At 42.4% G+C, this 12,954-nt stretch overlaps 1 protein-coding gene across 1 annotated transcript in view; it reads right to left on the reverse strand.

Moving 5' to 3' along the window:
• Window positions 1-7: 7 nt before the first annotated feature.
• The window catches only part of LOC121327794 (dynein heavy chain domain-containing protein 1-like), a 56,319-nt gene continuing 43,372 nt past the window's right edge, over window positions 8-12,954 (reverse strand). Inside the window, exons 10-12 of the mRNA XM_041272000.1 lie at window positions 5,693-5,795; window positions 4,947-5,185; window positions 8-136 (exon numbers count right to left, since the gene is read on the reverse strand). Of these exons, the coding sequence (XP_041127934.1) occupies window positions 8-136; window positions 4,947-5,185; window positions 5,693-5,795 (471 nt within the window). The remainder of the gene's footprint in view (window positions 137-4,946; window positions 5,186-5,692; window positions 5,796-12,954) is intronic.

Genomic DNA, 12,954 nt, shown 5'->3' on the forward strand with positions numbered 1-12,954 from the left:
AGGTCCCCTAGGGACCACCCAAGCGGGATCTCAGCAGGATGAATGTTCTTGCAGCTTGTTGGATGAGCTGCTGCAGGAACCGGAGGCATCTCCAGGGCCAGCGTTTGATGCTCTTGTTGAGCGAGCGGCTCAACGCCTAGGGGTGGAATGGCCCAGGGACAGGGAAGGGAAGTCCAGTCTTCCTGGTCCAACCCAGCGTCAGCACCTAGCACGGTGGCTGGAGCTCGGGTTTTTTCTTCCATGCAGGGAGTGGAGGGTGCCGGCTTGACAGCCCTCCCCCCGGTGGACTCGGCCATTGCGGCCCTAATACAGGCGCCGGGGATTCGACAGGCCAAGGACCTACAATGTCCGAACAGACCGTGTCGGACGACAGAGACTCACCTCAAGAAGGCGTATGCCACTTGCTACCAAGCTACTCGGCTTTCTAATGTGTCGAGCATGCTCTCTGTTTATCAGGCGACCCTTATAAGGAGCACCCTGAGGTGGTCACCAGACTGGCTAAACTCATGGCCAGAGCGGAGTGCCTTGAGGTGCTGGTGGTCACCAGACGACAACTCTGGCTTTCCCAGGCTAGAGTTCAGGAGCAGGACAAGTTCTTTCTCCTGGATACCCGTATCATTCCTGGCCATACTTTTGGCCCTGCAGTGGAGGAGATGCTTCAGAGGACTCTGAAGATCAGGGTAGCATCAAGGCAGTATGCCCGGCTGCTTAAACAGAAGCCCGCCTTGCCTGCTAGGGCTTCCTCCCTGTGGGGGCAACAGCCTCCGCCCAGGCCCGCTCATGCTCCTACGGCAAGCTGGGCAGCACCTGCCCCCCAACGCAGTCAGCCGGCAAAGAGGAGGTCCCCTGGCCTCAGAATGGCGTCTCCACCCCAGGGCGGTGGAACACATCTGGGAGTGGTTCGGCAGAGCAGACTCTTCGCCTCGCGAGAGTCTACGCATTGCCCTCTTTGGTTCTTGATGAGAGACCTCGACAGTCCCTTAGGAGTCGACGCCCTGGCCCATGAGTGGCCGGCTGGTCTCCTATGCCTTCTCACTGATACCACTGCTCCCCGGCTTCCTAGAGAAGGTCGAGGTAGAGAAAGCTACAGTGCTTCTGGTAGCTCCTCGGTGGCCCCGAAGGACCTGGTTTTCAACCTTGCTGTCCTGCACGGCCAGCCAAGGCAGATCCCCCTGCGGACGGATCTCCTCAGGCCCACGGCTATCTGTAGCACCCAAACCCCCAGCTGATGCAGATATGGGTATGGCCCCTGAACAAGATCGCCTGTCAGCTCTAGGGCTGTCATCAGCAGTTATTGCCACTATTCAGAGTGCGAGAGCTCCCTCTACCAGGTCACAATACACGTGTAAGTAGCAGTTATTTCAGGACTGGTGCCTGGCCCAGTTTTCTCCAGAAACTATTAGATGACAGTAGGTCCCCTTCCACATTGAAGGTGTACCTAGCAGCCATATCTGTTTGTCACACACGCTTAGATGCGTTATCGCCTGGAAACCATTTCCTGGCGTCCCGATTTTCTTAAAGGTGCGAGGAGGCTGCGTCCTCCCAGGACATCTAGGCTCCCCTCGTGGCGCCTTGATGTGGTGCTGGAAGCCCTTACAAATGCCCCATTTGAAACACTCCATACTGTGGATCTGAAGCTCATGTCTAAAGACTGCATTTTTGCTGGCTATTGCTTCAGCAAAACGTGTGGGCAAGCTGCATGCACTTTCAGTGCACCATTCTTGCACTTGCTTCGCTGGAGACTGGTCTAGAGTCTCCATGAGACCAAACTCGGCATTTTTGCCGAAAGTAATATCCCCGTTCCACGTGAAACAATCTGTGGAGTTGATGGCATTCCATCCTCCTCCCTTCTCTTCTCTGGAGGAGCAATGGTTGCACAAGCTCTGCCCGATCAGGCATTGAGGTGCTATATTGACAGTACAAAGGGTGTCAGACATACTGAACAGTTGTTTGTGTGCTATGGTTCTAGGACGTTGGGTCAGGCATTGTCTAAACAGCGCCTGTCCCATTGGATAGTGGACGCCATTGCTCTGGCTTAAGAATCTGCTGGTCTTTCCCCTCCGGGGCAATTGAAGGCGCATTCTACCACGGGTATGGCAACGTCTTGGGCCCTCTTTCGAGGTGTCCCAGTGTCTGAAATATGTGCTGCGGCTAGCTGGGCTACACCACACACTTCATGAGGTTCTACAGACTCAAGGTGCTGGATTCCTCTGCTCCACTTTTTGGAGCTTCTGTCTTGGATTATATTACACCAGTGGAAGAGACCACTTAGTGTAAAAAAAGTGCCTGCTATTTTCTGTTCTGAATGCCCATTTATCTAATCTCCATTTGTGGCCCCTGGTCCTTGTTTCTTTTTTCAGGTCAAAAAAGTCCCTTGGGTCGACATTGTCAATACCTTTTAGAATTTTGAATGCTTGAGGTCGTCGCGTAGTCTTCTTTGTTCAAGACTGAATAGATTCAATTATTTTAGCCTGTCTGCATATGACATGCCTTTTAAACCCAGAATAATTCTGGTTGTTCTTCTTTGCACTCTTTCTAGAGCAGCAATATCCTTTTTGTAGTGAGATGACCAGAACTAAACACAATATTCTACATGATGTCTTACTAATGCATTCTAACGTTTAAACATTACTGCCCTTGATTTAAATTCAACACTTTTCCCTATATATCCAAGCACCTTGTTGGCCTTTTTTATATCTTCCCCACATTGTCCAGATGAAGACATTTCTGAGTCAACATAAACTCCTAGGTATTTTTCATAGATTCCTTCTTCAATTTCAGTATGTCCCATATGGTATTTATAATGCACATTTTTATTGCTTGCATGCAGTAACTTACACTTTTTTTCCATTAAATGTCATTTGACATGTGTCTGCCCAGTTCTGAATGCTGTCTAGATCAGTGTTCTTCATTGCAAGGCGTGGGCCACTGGAGGCCCCTGGTACACTTTAGTTCGACCCTTGACATGCGGACCCCGACAATACACAAATGTGAAAAAGACGGTATGGCAGCCCTCACACTGATGTTTTATCGGCGAAAGTGGCGCCACCTCTGAAAATTAGTGAAGAACACTGGTCTAGATCACTTTGAAAGACCTTTGCTGCTGCAACAGTGTTTGCCACTCCTCCTATTTTTGTGTCGTCTGCAAATTTATCAAGTTTGCTTGCTGTACCAGAATCTAAGTTATTAATGTAGACTATGAAGAGCAGAGGTCCTGATACTGATCCCTGTGGTACTCCGCTGGTTACTTTGCTCCATTTTGAGGTTTATCCTTTAATCAGTACTTTCTGTTTTCTACATGTTAACCACTCCCTAATCCATGTACATGTGTTTCCTTGAATCCCTACTGCGTTCAGTTTGAGAATTAATCTTTTGTGCGGGACTTTGTCAAAAGCTTTCTGGAAATCTAAATAAACCATGTCATATGCTTTGCAATTATCCATACTCGATGATGCATCCTCAAAAAAATCAAGCAGGTGATAGACACGATCTCCCTTTCCTAAAACCACATAGGTAATTTTCCATTTTGGGTTTTCCAATTGTCCAAACTTGTTATAGTTTCCATAAGTTTACATATAATAGATGTCAGGTTTATTGGTCTGTAGTTGCCTGGTTCGGTTTGTTTTCCCTTTTTGTGGATCGGTATTATATTTACAATGCTCCAGTCCGTCAGTACAACCCCTGTGTCAAGAGACTGTTGCATGATCTTGGTTAGCGGTTTGTAAATAACTTCTTTCATTTCTTTGAGTACTATTGGGAGGATCTCATCCGGCCCAGGGGTTTTGTTTATTTTAAGAGCTCCTAGTCCATTTAACACTTCTGGCTTTGTTATGCTAAAGTTACTTAAAACTGGATAGGAACAGGTTGACATGTGGGGCATGTTGTGCTTATCCTCCTTTATAAAAAAAAAAAAAACTGTGAAAAGTAATAATTTAATATATTTGCTATTTTTTTTCTCTATGATTTTGCCATTTGTATCTCTTAGACATTTTATCTCCTCTTTGAATGTTCTCTTGCTGTTGTAATATTGGAAAAACATTTTGGAATTGGTTTTAGCCCCCTTAGCAATGTTCATTTCTATTTCTCTCTTGGCCTTTCTAACTTCCTTTTTGACTTGCGTTTGCAATTCCATGTACTCTGTTCCTGATCTCTTTTAAACACTCTGTAAAGTGCCTTTATTTAAAAAAAACAAACAAAAAAACAACCTAGTGTCACTTTAAAATTATACAAATCATTTTATAATCTTTATTTTTTTTCCTCTGGCTACTGCTTATATTAAAATGTAACGACAATCCTAGGGTGAGACTCTGTTTTGAATTATTAAATATATTTGGATAGTCATGAAAACTTTTATAAGGACATATTTGGGCACCACTCTCACCAATATTTTAAGTGTAGTTGCTACTAATAGTTTAAAACATCTGATTTACTAGTGTTTTAACAGGATGTATTCTTTGTGCCTCCATTATTTAATGCTACCTAGAACTACAGTACCAGTCCCTGGACTTATCACCCTGAAATTGAAATGTTACAACATTATTGATAAGCTACATCATCCTGGTCCATTTTCTGCAGGTCACATAGTCTGGTTGCAGCTGTACAGCTTTAACTAGGTGCCATACATTTGGCACTAAGAAGCAGCATCTATTCATTGGCTTTGAATGTCTTCATAATTCCAAATGACAAAAAACATTTCTGTAGCTGGTGTGATATTGATAGGTCAGCTATACCTTTAATACAAACATCTTACTAAATGCAACTTGAAATTAAACCACTGTAATCAATTATCCCTGGTTTGGGTTTTAAGTTGTTACTTTTGGTCTACCATATCCACTTTTCTAGAATCAGAGCTATGCAGGGGAGCTACAGTCATTTTATACTTTTCTAGGATCTACAAGGTATATAGTATATCTTTTGTGTATACTGGTGGTGATAGGGACAATTACCTCTGTTATCTCATGCAGTTTTCTCTCAGCCTCTTGGACTCCACCATGTAAAAGCAGATTCCATTCCAGTTTCTCTCTGCACAGTGTGTAGTACTGCCCCTTCACCTGGTGTCCGCTAACCCTCACTGCTCCCAGCTGGGAAAATATCAATCTGGGTTCTTTGGAAACCTTGGAGTGCAGGTGAGACACAAGCTTGGGCACCATAATATCGCTCAGTTCACTGTCTGTGTCTCCTAGACCTGGAATGAGTGCATTTAAAAACAAATTATGCAGAGTTTGAAGTTGCATACAGAAAACAATACTTCATATACTTTTTAATTAAATAACTTTAAGAAGTCAAAGCAGAAGTCAGTGATGCATGTTTAAAAACACATACTGTAGTAATAATCAGCATAAGAGTTGTTTCTCCCAAACCATATAGCCAATTCTTCCAAATCCATATATTAGGACCAATTGTAATTCTGTTTGCACTAGGGCAAAGTTTGTCGTCTTTTTTTTAATTTTTTTTTTAAAGAGAAAACATCATAAAAGATTTAAAAATAACTTTCTAAAAAATGTGGGTATTAGTATAAAAGATTAGCTTAAAATGGAAAAGATATGATTTTTCTTGTTAGAAAAGTGTGATGAGCAGGGTTTTCTTGTTAGTAAACTGGTAGCTAATTTCATAGGACATAAGATGTTGACACTTTTGCAACGAGAAAACTCAGCAGTAACAGCACTCCCTCAAGTTGTCCCTGCTCTCTAACCTTTGAAGCATGTGTCCCATTGAGGGCTGCTCCAATTCCCTGCAGGTTTATTCTCTGTTTCAGTGTCCTGGTTGTCTGACGTGTTATTGAAGAAGTCAAAAACCTGAAACCAGAAAAAAAACTAAATAATAATAATAATAACTAGAAGTTGCAGGCAACTTTAAGGCTTCCAGGCGTTCACAGCAGAACAAGATATGGTTTCAGACTTGTGAAAATAGAAATCATACAAACATTTAGTTAATTGGAATGCATCATTTTATAGTGTGTGTGTTTTTGTAGGATAACAGTTAGTATTTTATAAATGTTGATTTATTATTAATTGTGATTACTACTTGTGATTAGTTGTGATACAGTGCATTGCGCACGCTGTGGAACTTTCAGCTGCATATTTTAAATACCCCGGCTGTCAAATTTCTGTACAACCCGAGATCACAGTAATGTTATGAAAAAAAATGACAATACTATAAAAAAAAAAAAAAAATTACACTCTTAAAAAAATTCAGTTGGTACACTATATATTTTTTATTACCATTATATGATTTACTATTAGATGTATTCTTAGTATTAAACAGTATATGTTGCAAGGTAAGGCAATAGGGATGGGCCAGTATACCGGTTTTTCTGTTTACCCCGTGTAGCAGGGCGAGCAGCCCTGTACAGTGTTTATTGTAGAACGGGATCTCCCCTTCCGCCGCTGTGTTATTTTGTATTTGTTTATTTTATATTTGTGTTTATAGATAACGGCGAACCGCCGTGTGTTTTGTATTTGTTTATTATTTTGTATGACGGCACAGCCGTGCATTTCTGTGTTATTGTTTTAAAAATATTTGTGTTTATAAATGATGGCGAACCGCCGTGCGTGTTGTTTTGTAGCGTGGGTGGGAAACCCATCCACGTTAATAATTAAAACCCGTGCAGAAGGTGGCCATCTCCCGAATTAATTAAGTGATTAATTTATTGCTAATCGGGAGATGGTCACCTTATAATAAGCCTGCAGCTCTCCATGTCAGGGGGGTGTTCAGAAGTGGAGAACGGGAGAGCAAGAGGCGAGAAAGATATTTAATAATATAAAGACCATATCAATAGTATTCTTGTCAGTACAGTATACACGTTCACTTCAGTTCCGTATGTAGATAGCAGTATTAAATCAGACCCGATTTCTCTCTAAACTCAGCCCTATCAATACAACTTAATTAAAATAAACGATCGAACGTATAACTGAGATCTCTCATAAATATTAAAATCCTCCTGAAATCCTTACAGAATAAAACTAATTTTGTGCATACTAAGCCATTATAAAACTTTTGCCTCAAGACTTTGAATTTTCCCACTGACTTGTATCAACACATTCTTGCAGTAGGTTTATAAAAGAAAAACTTTAAAACATACAAATAACCAAACGAACATCGTATTAAACATATCTGTCAGCCTACCTGTAAAGACGTGGTGTTTGGGCTTCAACTTACAATACATACTCTTATATAGTATTTATACAATAAGAAATTCGACTTTTGTTTTTTTTTTGGGGGGGGGGGGGGGGGGGGGGGTTGTTTTTTTTTTTAAAACGCCCTAGTTGACTAAAAAAATTTTTCGGATCAACTTCAAAAAGTATTTGCATGATGTGATGATGTTCATAAACACTGTCAATCAACCAGAGTAGAATGAACTAGTGCTTGCTCCTCATAAAGCTTCCCAACAAAAAATAAAGATGTCACTATAAAGTAGGCTTCTTTGTATACTGTGTGTTATTGTAAAATACTATCATAGCCATCTTGGATTGACGAAAACTCACCATTTGAATAACTTTTGATGCTCTCATATTTAATAAGATCCATGGAAAGTTTCAGCTCAATCGGTCCAGCTAAAGCTTTAAAGCTAAAATGTAGAATCCAAAAATGGCGGCAACGTGTCACGTCACGTGATATGTGTAATTGCACTAACCTCCTCAACATATGTGAGGAGTTCGGTTTTGGTTGTTTTAGTGTCTTCAAAATTAGTTACTAAAAGTACAAAATCCAAATGGGTGCCAATATGGGTGCCAAACAATGTGACCTATTGGCTCCATTTTTTTTCAGGGTCAACCAGCCATGTTCATGTACCACCATACCAAAATGCGAGCGATTCTGTGCAACAGATTTTGTTTTATAAGCTTGGCAAACAATAAGAAATAACAACAGTGATAACACCGTGTAACAATTTTTTTTTTTTTAATTTTTTGTTCCTGGGTAGTAAGTGTTATTTCCTAATTGCTTATGCCTCAAAAGTATAGAAAATGACTATTATTCCCCACAAACTTTGCTTTTGTGACCAGGACAGTGATATTTCAAAATATCACTATTTCCAATGGGAAAACGGGCAAATGTGTCTCTTTTCGTTCACATAAAGTCAGAAAAAAACAACATATGAATCCAAATTAACATGTATTTATACTAAAGTAATACAAAAATGACTACAAAAGATTTAGAAGTGAGTAGTTTTTTGAGATTTACGATTATACATTATTTACGCGCCGGAGCGGGGGGAGGGAGAAACGCAGCAGAGGAGCGGGGTGAGGGAGCAACGCGGCTACCTACCTCGACGCCCCGCATTCCCGAAGAGACTGTCGGAGGATCTCCTCCACTGCTGGGCCGAAGGTGTGGCCTGGAGATATAAGTGTCCAAAAGTGCGGCCTTATCAGCGTCAATCATCCACGTCTGCGACAGCCACAGTTGTCTGCGCGCAACCACTTGGTCCCACAGACCGCGCAGGCATGGAAGCCAGCCCTACCAGTCATAGCACCGGGTTAGAACCACTGCGCTGTAAACACTGTGTGCGCCGCGTGCACCGAGCACTGGGGGCACCGGGTGTAGTGTGACACCGAATACTGTGCAATAATAACACTGCGTGCACTGAGCACCGCATGTACCGTGCAGCACCGAGCACCGGGTTACCGCTTGCACCGAGTACTGCATGCACAGATGCACCGAGTACCGTGCAGCGTCAGGTGCCTCGCGCACCGGCGCACTAGCCTATATCGGTACAGTGACAATGGGCATCGTGCGCACCGTGGTACCGAAGTAGCATGGGCAGAGTCTTACGCACCGATGTATTTAAAAAAACCGGGGCAGCTAGGCACAGTACCTACCCTGACCGCGTGGTCTCACGCCAGAGCAGCGCGTAGCATACAACAGGGGGACAGGCCGAAGCCGCAGTGGCGATTAACTTACACAGTAATAAAAACAGTTTTTACAAAAAACAGTTCAATATTACAGGACAGATGAGGGAGAGCACTCTGTCTATTCATTGAGCGACCTACACAAAAGTGAAGGCACTCACAGCCCATTTAGGTCTCAACCCAACAACGAGCGAAGCCTCGGTGAGGAGTATATGGCCGGCCCGGCGAATCAGCCGTGAAGCGGCTAGCGCTCCATGCAAGTAAGGGGATGCGTAGCTACAATCAAAACAAGGCCTTTGTTCGGTCAGTGGAGAACAGGTGGGAAGAAGTAGAAAACAAAAAGAGAAGTTAAAGTAAATAATTAATTTAACTCACCATGTTTGTCTGTTCGTCCGCTGTTTGTTAGTGTCTGTTTCGTTTAGTGTTAATTCGTTTTGTTTGTCTGTTTATTTTGGCCTCAAGTGTTGTGTGCTGTTTTTGTTCAACCTTTTATTTTCTGTTTGTTCATTTATCAAATGCTGAGCGCAAGCAAGCACTCAGCTTCACCAAACTCCACGACTCTGTCTATTCTCTGTTTCTGGTCTGACACTACCTACCACAGCTGTCTTTGTGACAGTACCCTATGCCCCCTGTGGATGAGCTTCTTGACCCCCTGGGGGATGCGGGGTATCTGTCGACTTTGGACCTGGCGAAGGGATATTGGCAGATCCCGTTAAGACCTGACTCTAATGAGAAAACTGCATTTGCCACCCCAGGGGGTCTGTTCCATTTCCAGACCATGCCCTTCGGGATGCATGGAGCCCTTGCCACTTTTCAGAGAATGATGGACCGGGTATTGGCCGCACATCATCGCTATGCGGTGGCTTATACTGATGACATGGTAGTTTTCAGCTCGACCTGGAGGGAACATTTAGGTAGACTTGTGGTCGTCCTTCAGTCTTTGAGAGAGGCATGGCTGACGGCTAACCTGGGGAAATGCGCGTTCGGTAAGGCGGAGACCCAGTATCTTGGCTTCATAATGGGTAATGGTCAGGTGAAGCCTGTGGCCTCCAAAGTGCAGGCGCTGGTGGACGTGGTGGTTCCCAAGACCAAAGCTCAGGTGAGATCACTCTTGGGGTTGGTTGGCTATTACCGCCGTTTCATCTATGAGTTCTCCACCATTGTCAGCACCTTGATCAACCTTACCAAAAAGGGCGCCCCAAATTATGTACAGTGGTCAGGACAGTGTCAGGAAGCATTTGATAGGATTCTATCCCCGGCCCCTGTATTGATAGCTCCGGATTTCAGCCGGGAAATCATCCTCCAGACACCTCCGATGTGGGTCTGGGGGCTGTTTTGTCTCAGGAGATAGATGGAGTGGAGCACCCTGTGTTGCACATTAGTAAAAAGATGGCTCAGCACGAGCATAACGACTCTGTCATAGAGAAGGAGTGCTTGGCTATTAAATGGGCCATGAACTTGCTTCTCTATTATCTCCTGGGGCGACCATTTACCCTTGTCACTGATCACGCTCCTCTTAAGTGGCTGAACACGATGAGGGACACGAACGCCCAGATTACTTGGTGGAGTCTGGCAATGCAACCATTTAACTATACAGTTAAACATCGTGCGGGTAAGGAACATCAAAATGCTGATTTTTTCTCAAGGGAGGGGGGCCAGTTGTGCAAGTTAGGAGAGGCTGAGTGGGCCTGCAGCTCCACTGGGGAGGAGGGGGGATATGTAACGGGGGTGTAATAGGGTCCTGCTGTAATTCACCCTCCCGATCTCATGTGGCATTGTGCAGGGTAGCCAAAGTTGGGATGAACGACTGGAAGGTTGCCAGATTAAAAGTCCCGGTCTGGTCAGCTGTTTTGCCCTGACGCTGAACCACACGGTCGCCGAGCCCACTTTCTGTAATCAGCTGTGCTGCATCCGCCGATTGGGGTGGTGGCTGGGCAACGGAGGTGAATCAAGCTTCTCTACAGTGCCACCATCAAACAGCGGCAGCTGAGAGAATTACTGCAACTTGGCTGTGTACTCTTTTCTTTTGTGTGCGGTAGTCTTTTGTGATTTATTTTATATTTATTTATAACTCAGTTCTACCATTGCTGGTATTACCGGGGGTTTTTTGTGTTGTTTTTGAATAAATATTGCTACCCAAACTGGGTGCTGACTGTGGCTTTAGCCCTTGTTTTTTTGAAATACAAAATAAATATATTACCCAGGCTTGGTGCTGAGTGTTGCACTCCAGTCTCGACTCTGTGACGTCACTGCTGGTCCATCTAAGGCTACACCCACTACCCTCTGACAAACAACAATAGGCTTCCCTACCATTCTCGCCTGCGATATTAGGGGCTTTGTCCTGCGTCCCGATCTAGGTACTATCGGTATCATATTATAATAATAATATGTACTTAATTCAAACATCTATTCAATATATTCTTATTACGGAAGGTTGTTTTGATAAATCCAGTTTTTAATTTAATCATGTTAATAACTTCAGAAAATGATGTGCTATAGCAGGGGTGGCCAACCGACACATGCGGCTCTTTGAACTTCCCATATATTTCTTACACAATGAATTTTTTTTTTGTTTGTTTGTTTTTTATATGTGTATTATTTTTACAATAAGTCTCCGAGTTTTTGTTTTTTTTCATCATAAGCCGATCCATTTCTGACCTTAGCTAATCAGCAGCATTGCAGCAACACTTTTTTGTTACATAGCAACTAACTAGCAAATCATATACACCCTTACTTTACTGTGCATTCGGGACTCGAGTTACAGAAGCTTGGAAACCGTTAACTTTACTTTGAACAAGACCGGCTTCTGTTTTATTCATAATGTCAGAAAAAAATAGCGAAAAAGAAAATCTGAAGATGAATATCGAACCTTCTTACCGGAGTGGGAGAGTAATGGATTTTTTGTTGAACGCAATGGAAAACTCCTGCACCTTATTCACCAGTGCCCGGTTGCAACAAAAGTGAGAGCAGTATCTTGTATTTAGCAGAATTAACCATTAATTTCACTTAAGATGTTACACAACCAGCCAAATGTGTTTTTTTTTTTTTTTTTTTTTAAGTATACATTTTTATTGTAATAATAAGCCACCAGTGGCGAAAAAACGAAGTGATGCCGCTGTATTTGAAGAACAGGGAGCAATGCGTGATTTCTTCTTGTTTGGGGTTGTTAATCTGCTTCAAGCATTATACAGACATTTAAAAGACAGTAATTTAAAAGATAGTTCGTTATTAATTGCTCACCATCCATTATACCTAACGGATTTTCTCTCTGCAAATCATTTTGCTAAGTGTGGCGCTGTCCTCTTTAATTTCCAAAAACGCTGCCATACCGTTTTTTCAATTTAAGGGTCCCCAATACAACATTTAAGTATTTTCACTTAGTTATCCCCAAAAGTCGTTTTGTGCAACAGTTAACTAACTAACTAGAACAGTTGGGAAAACTAAGGCGGAAATTTCACTTAAGGTGTTGCAACTGTGCACTTGCCTTTGATGCAGTTCAAATCTTCAAACCTGCAGCATTATTTCACTACAACCCATGCCCGCATTGACAATGCATGTCCAAAAGATTCTGAACTTCTGTCTTTAAAAGTTAACGCTAGAACTGCCATGATAGTCTTGCGTTATATGTGCTAATTTTGAAAATAAACATTTTATATTTATTTTTCCATTTAAATATGGTGTTTCTGCTATGCAAATGTTAGATATTATATTCATGAATACATCAGTTGTAATTTGTCTGTCTTTTGAAAGTTAAACGCAAGGAATGAAACTAAGTGATAGGTTTTGTAACTAATATGTGCTAATTTGGAACGGTTTTTGCAACACAATCGTTAAGATTTATTTTTCCATTTTGAATATGGTCGTTTCTCGCCTACTGACAAAACCTTTAGTTATGAGTTCATGAATACATTTGAAAACACTTTGTATCTGAAAGTTTGTCTTTCATTTCATATCGGAGCTGATTTAAAAAGTACCCATCAAAATGATACAGTTGCATGAATACATCTTCTGAGTTGTATCTGAAAGTTTGTATTTCATTTTCATATCGGAGCTGATTAAAATGTACCCATCAAAATGACTGCTGTTGGTAAAAAGCAAATGGATAAAC

This window comes from Polyodon spathula, chromosome 15, assembly GCF_017654505.1.
Source record: "Polyodon spathula isolate WHYD16114869_AA chromosome 15, ASM1765450v1, whole genome shotgun sequence".
Lineage (NCBI taxonomy): Eukaryota > Metazoa > Chordata > Actinopteri > Acipenseriformes > Polyodontidae > Polyodon > Polyodon spathula.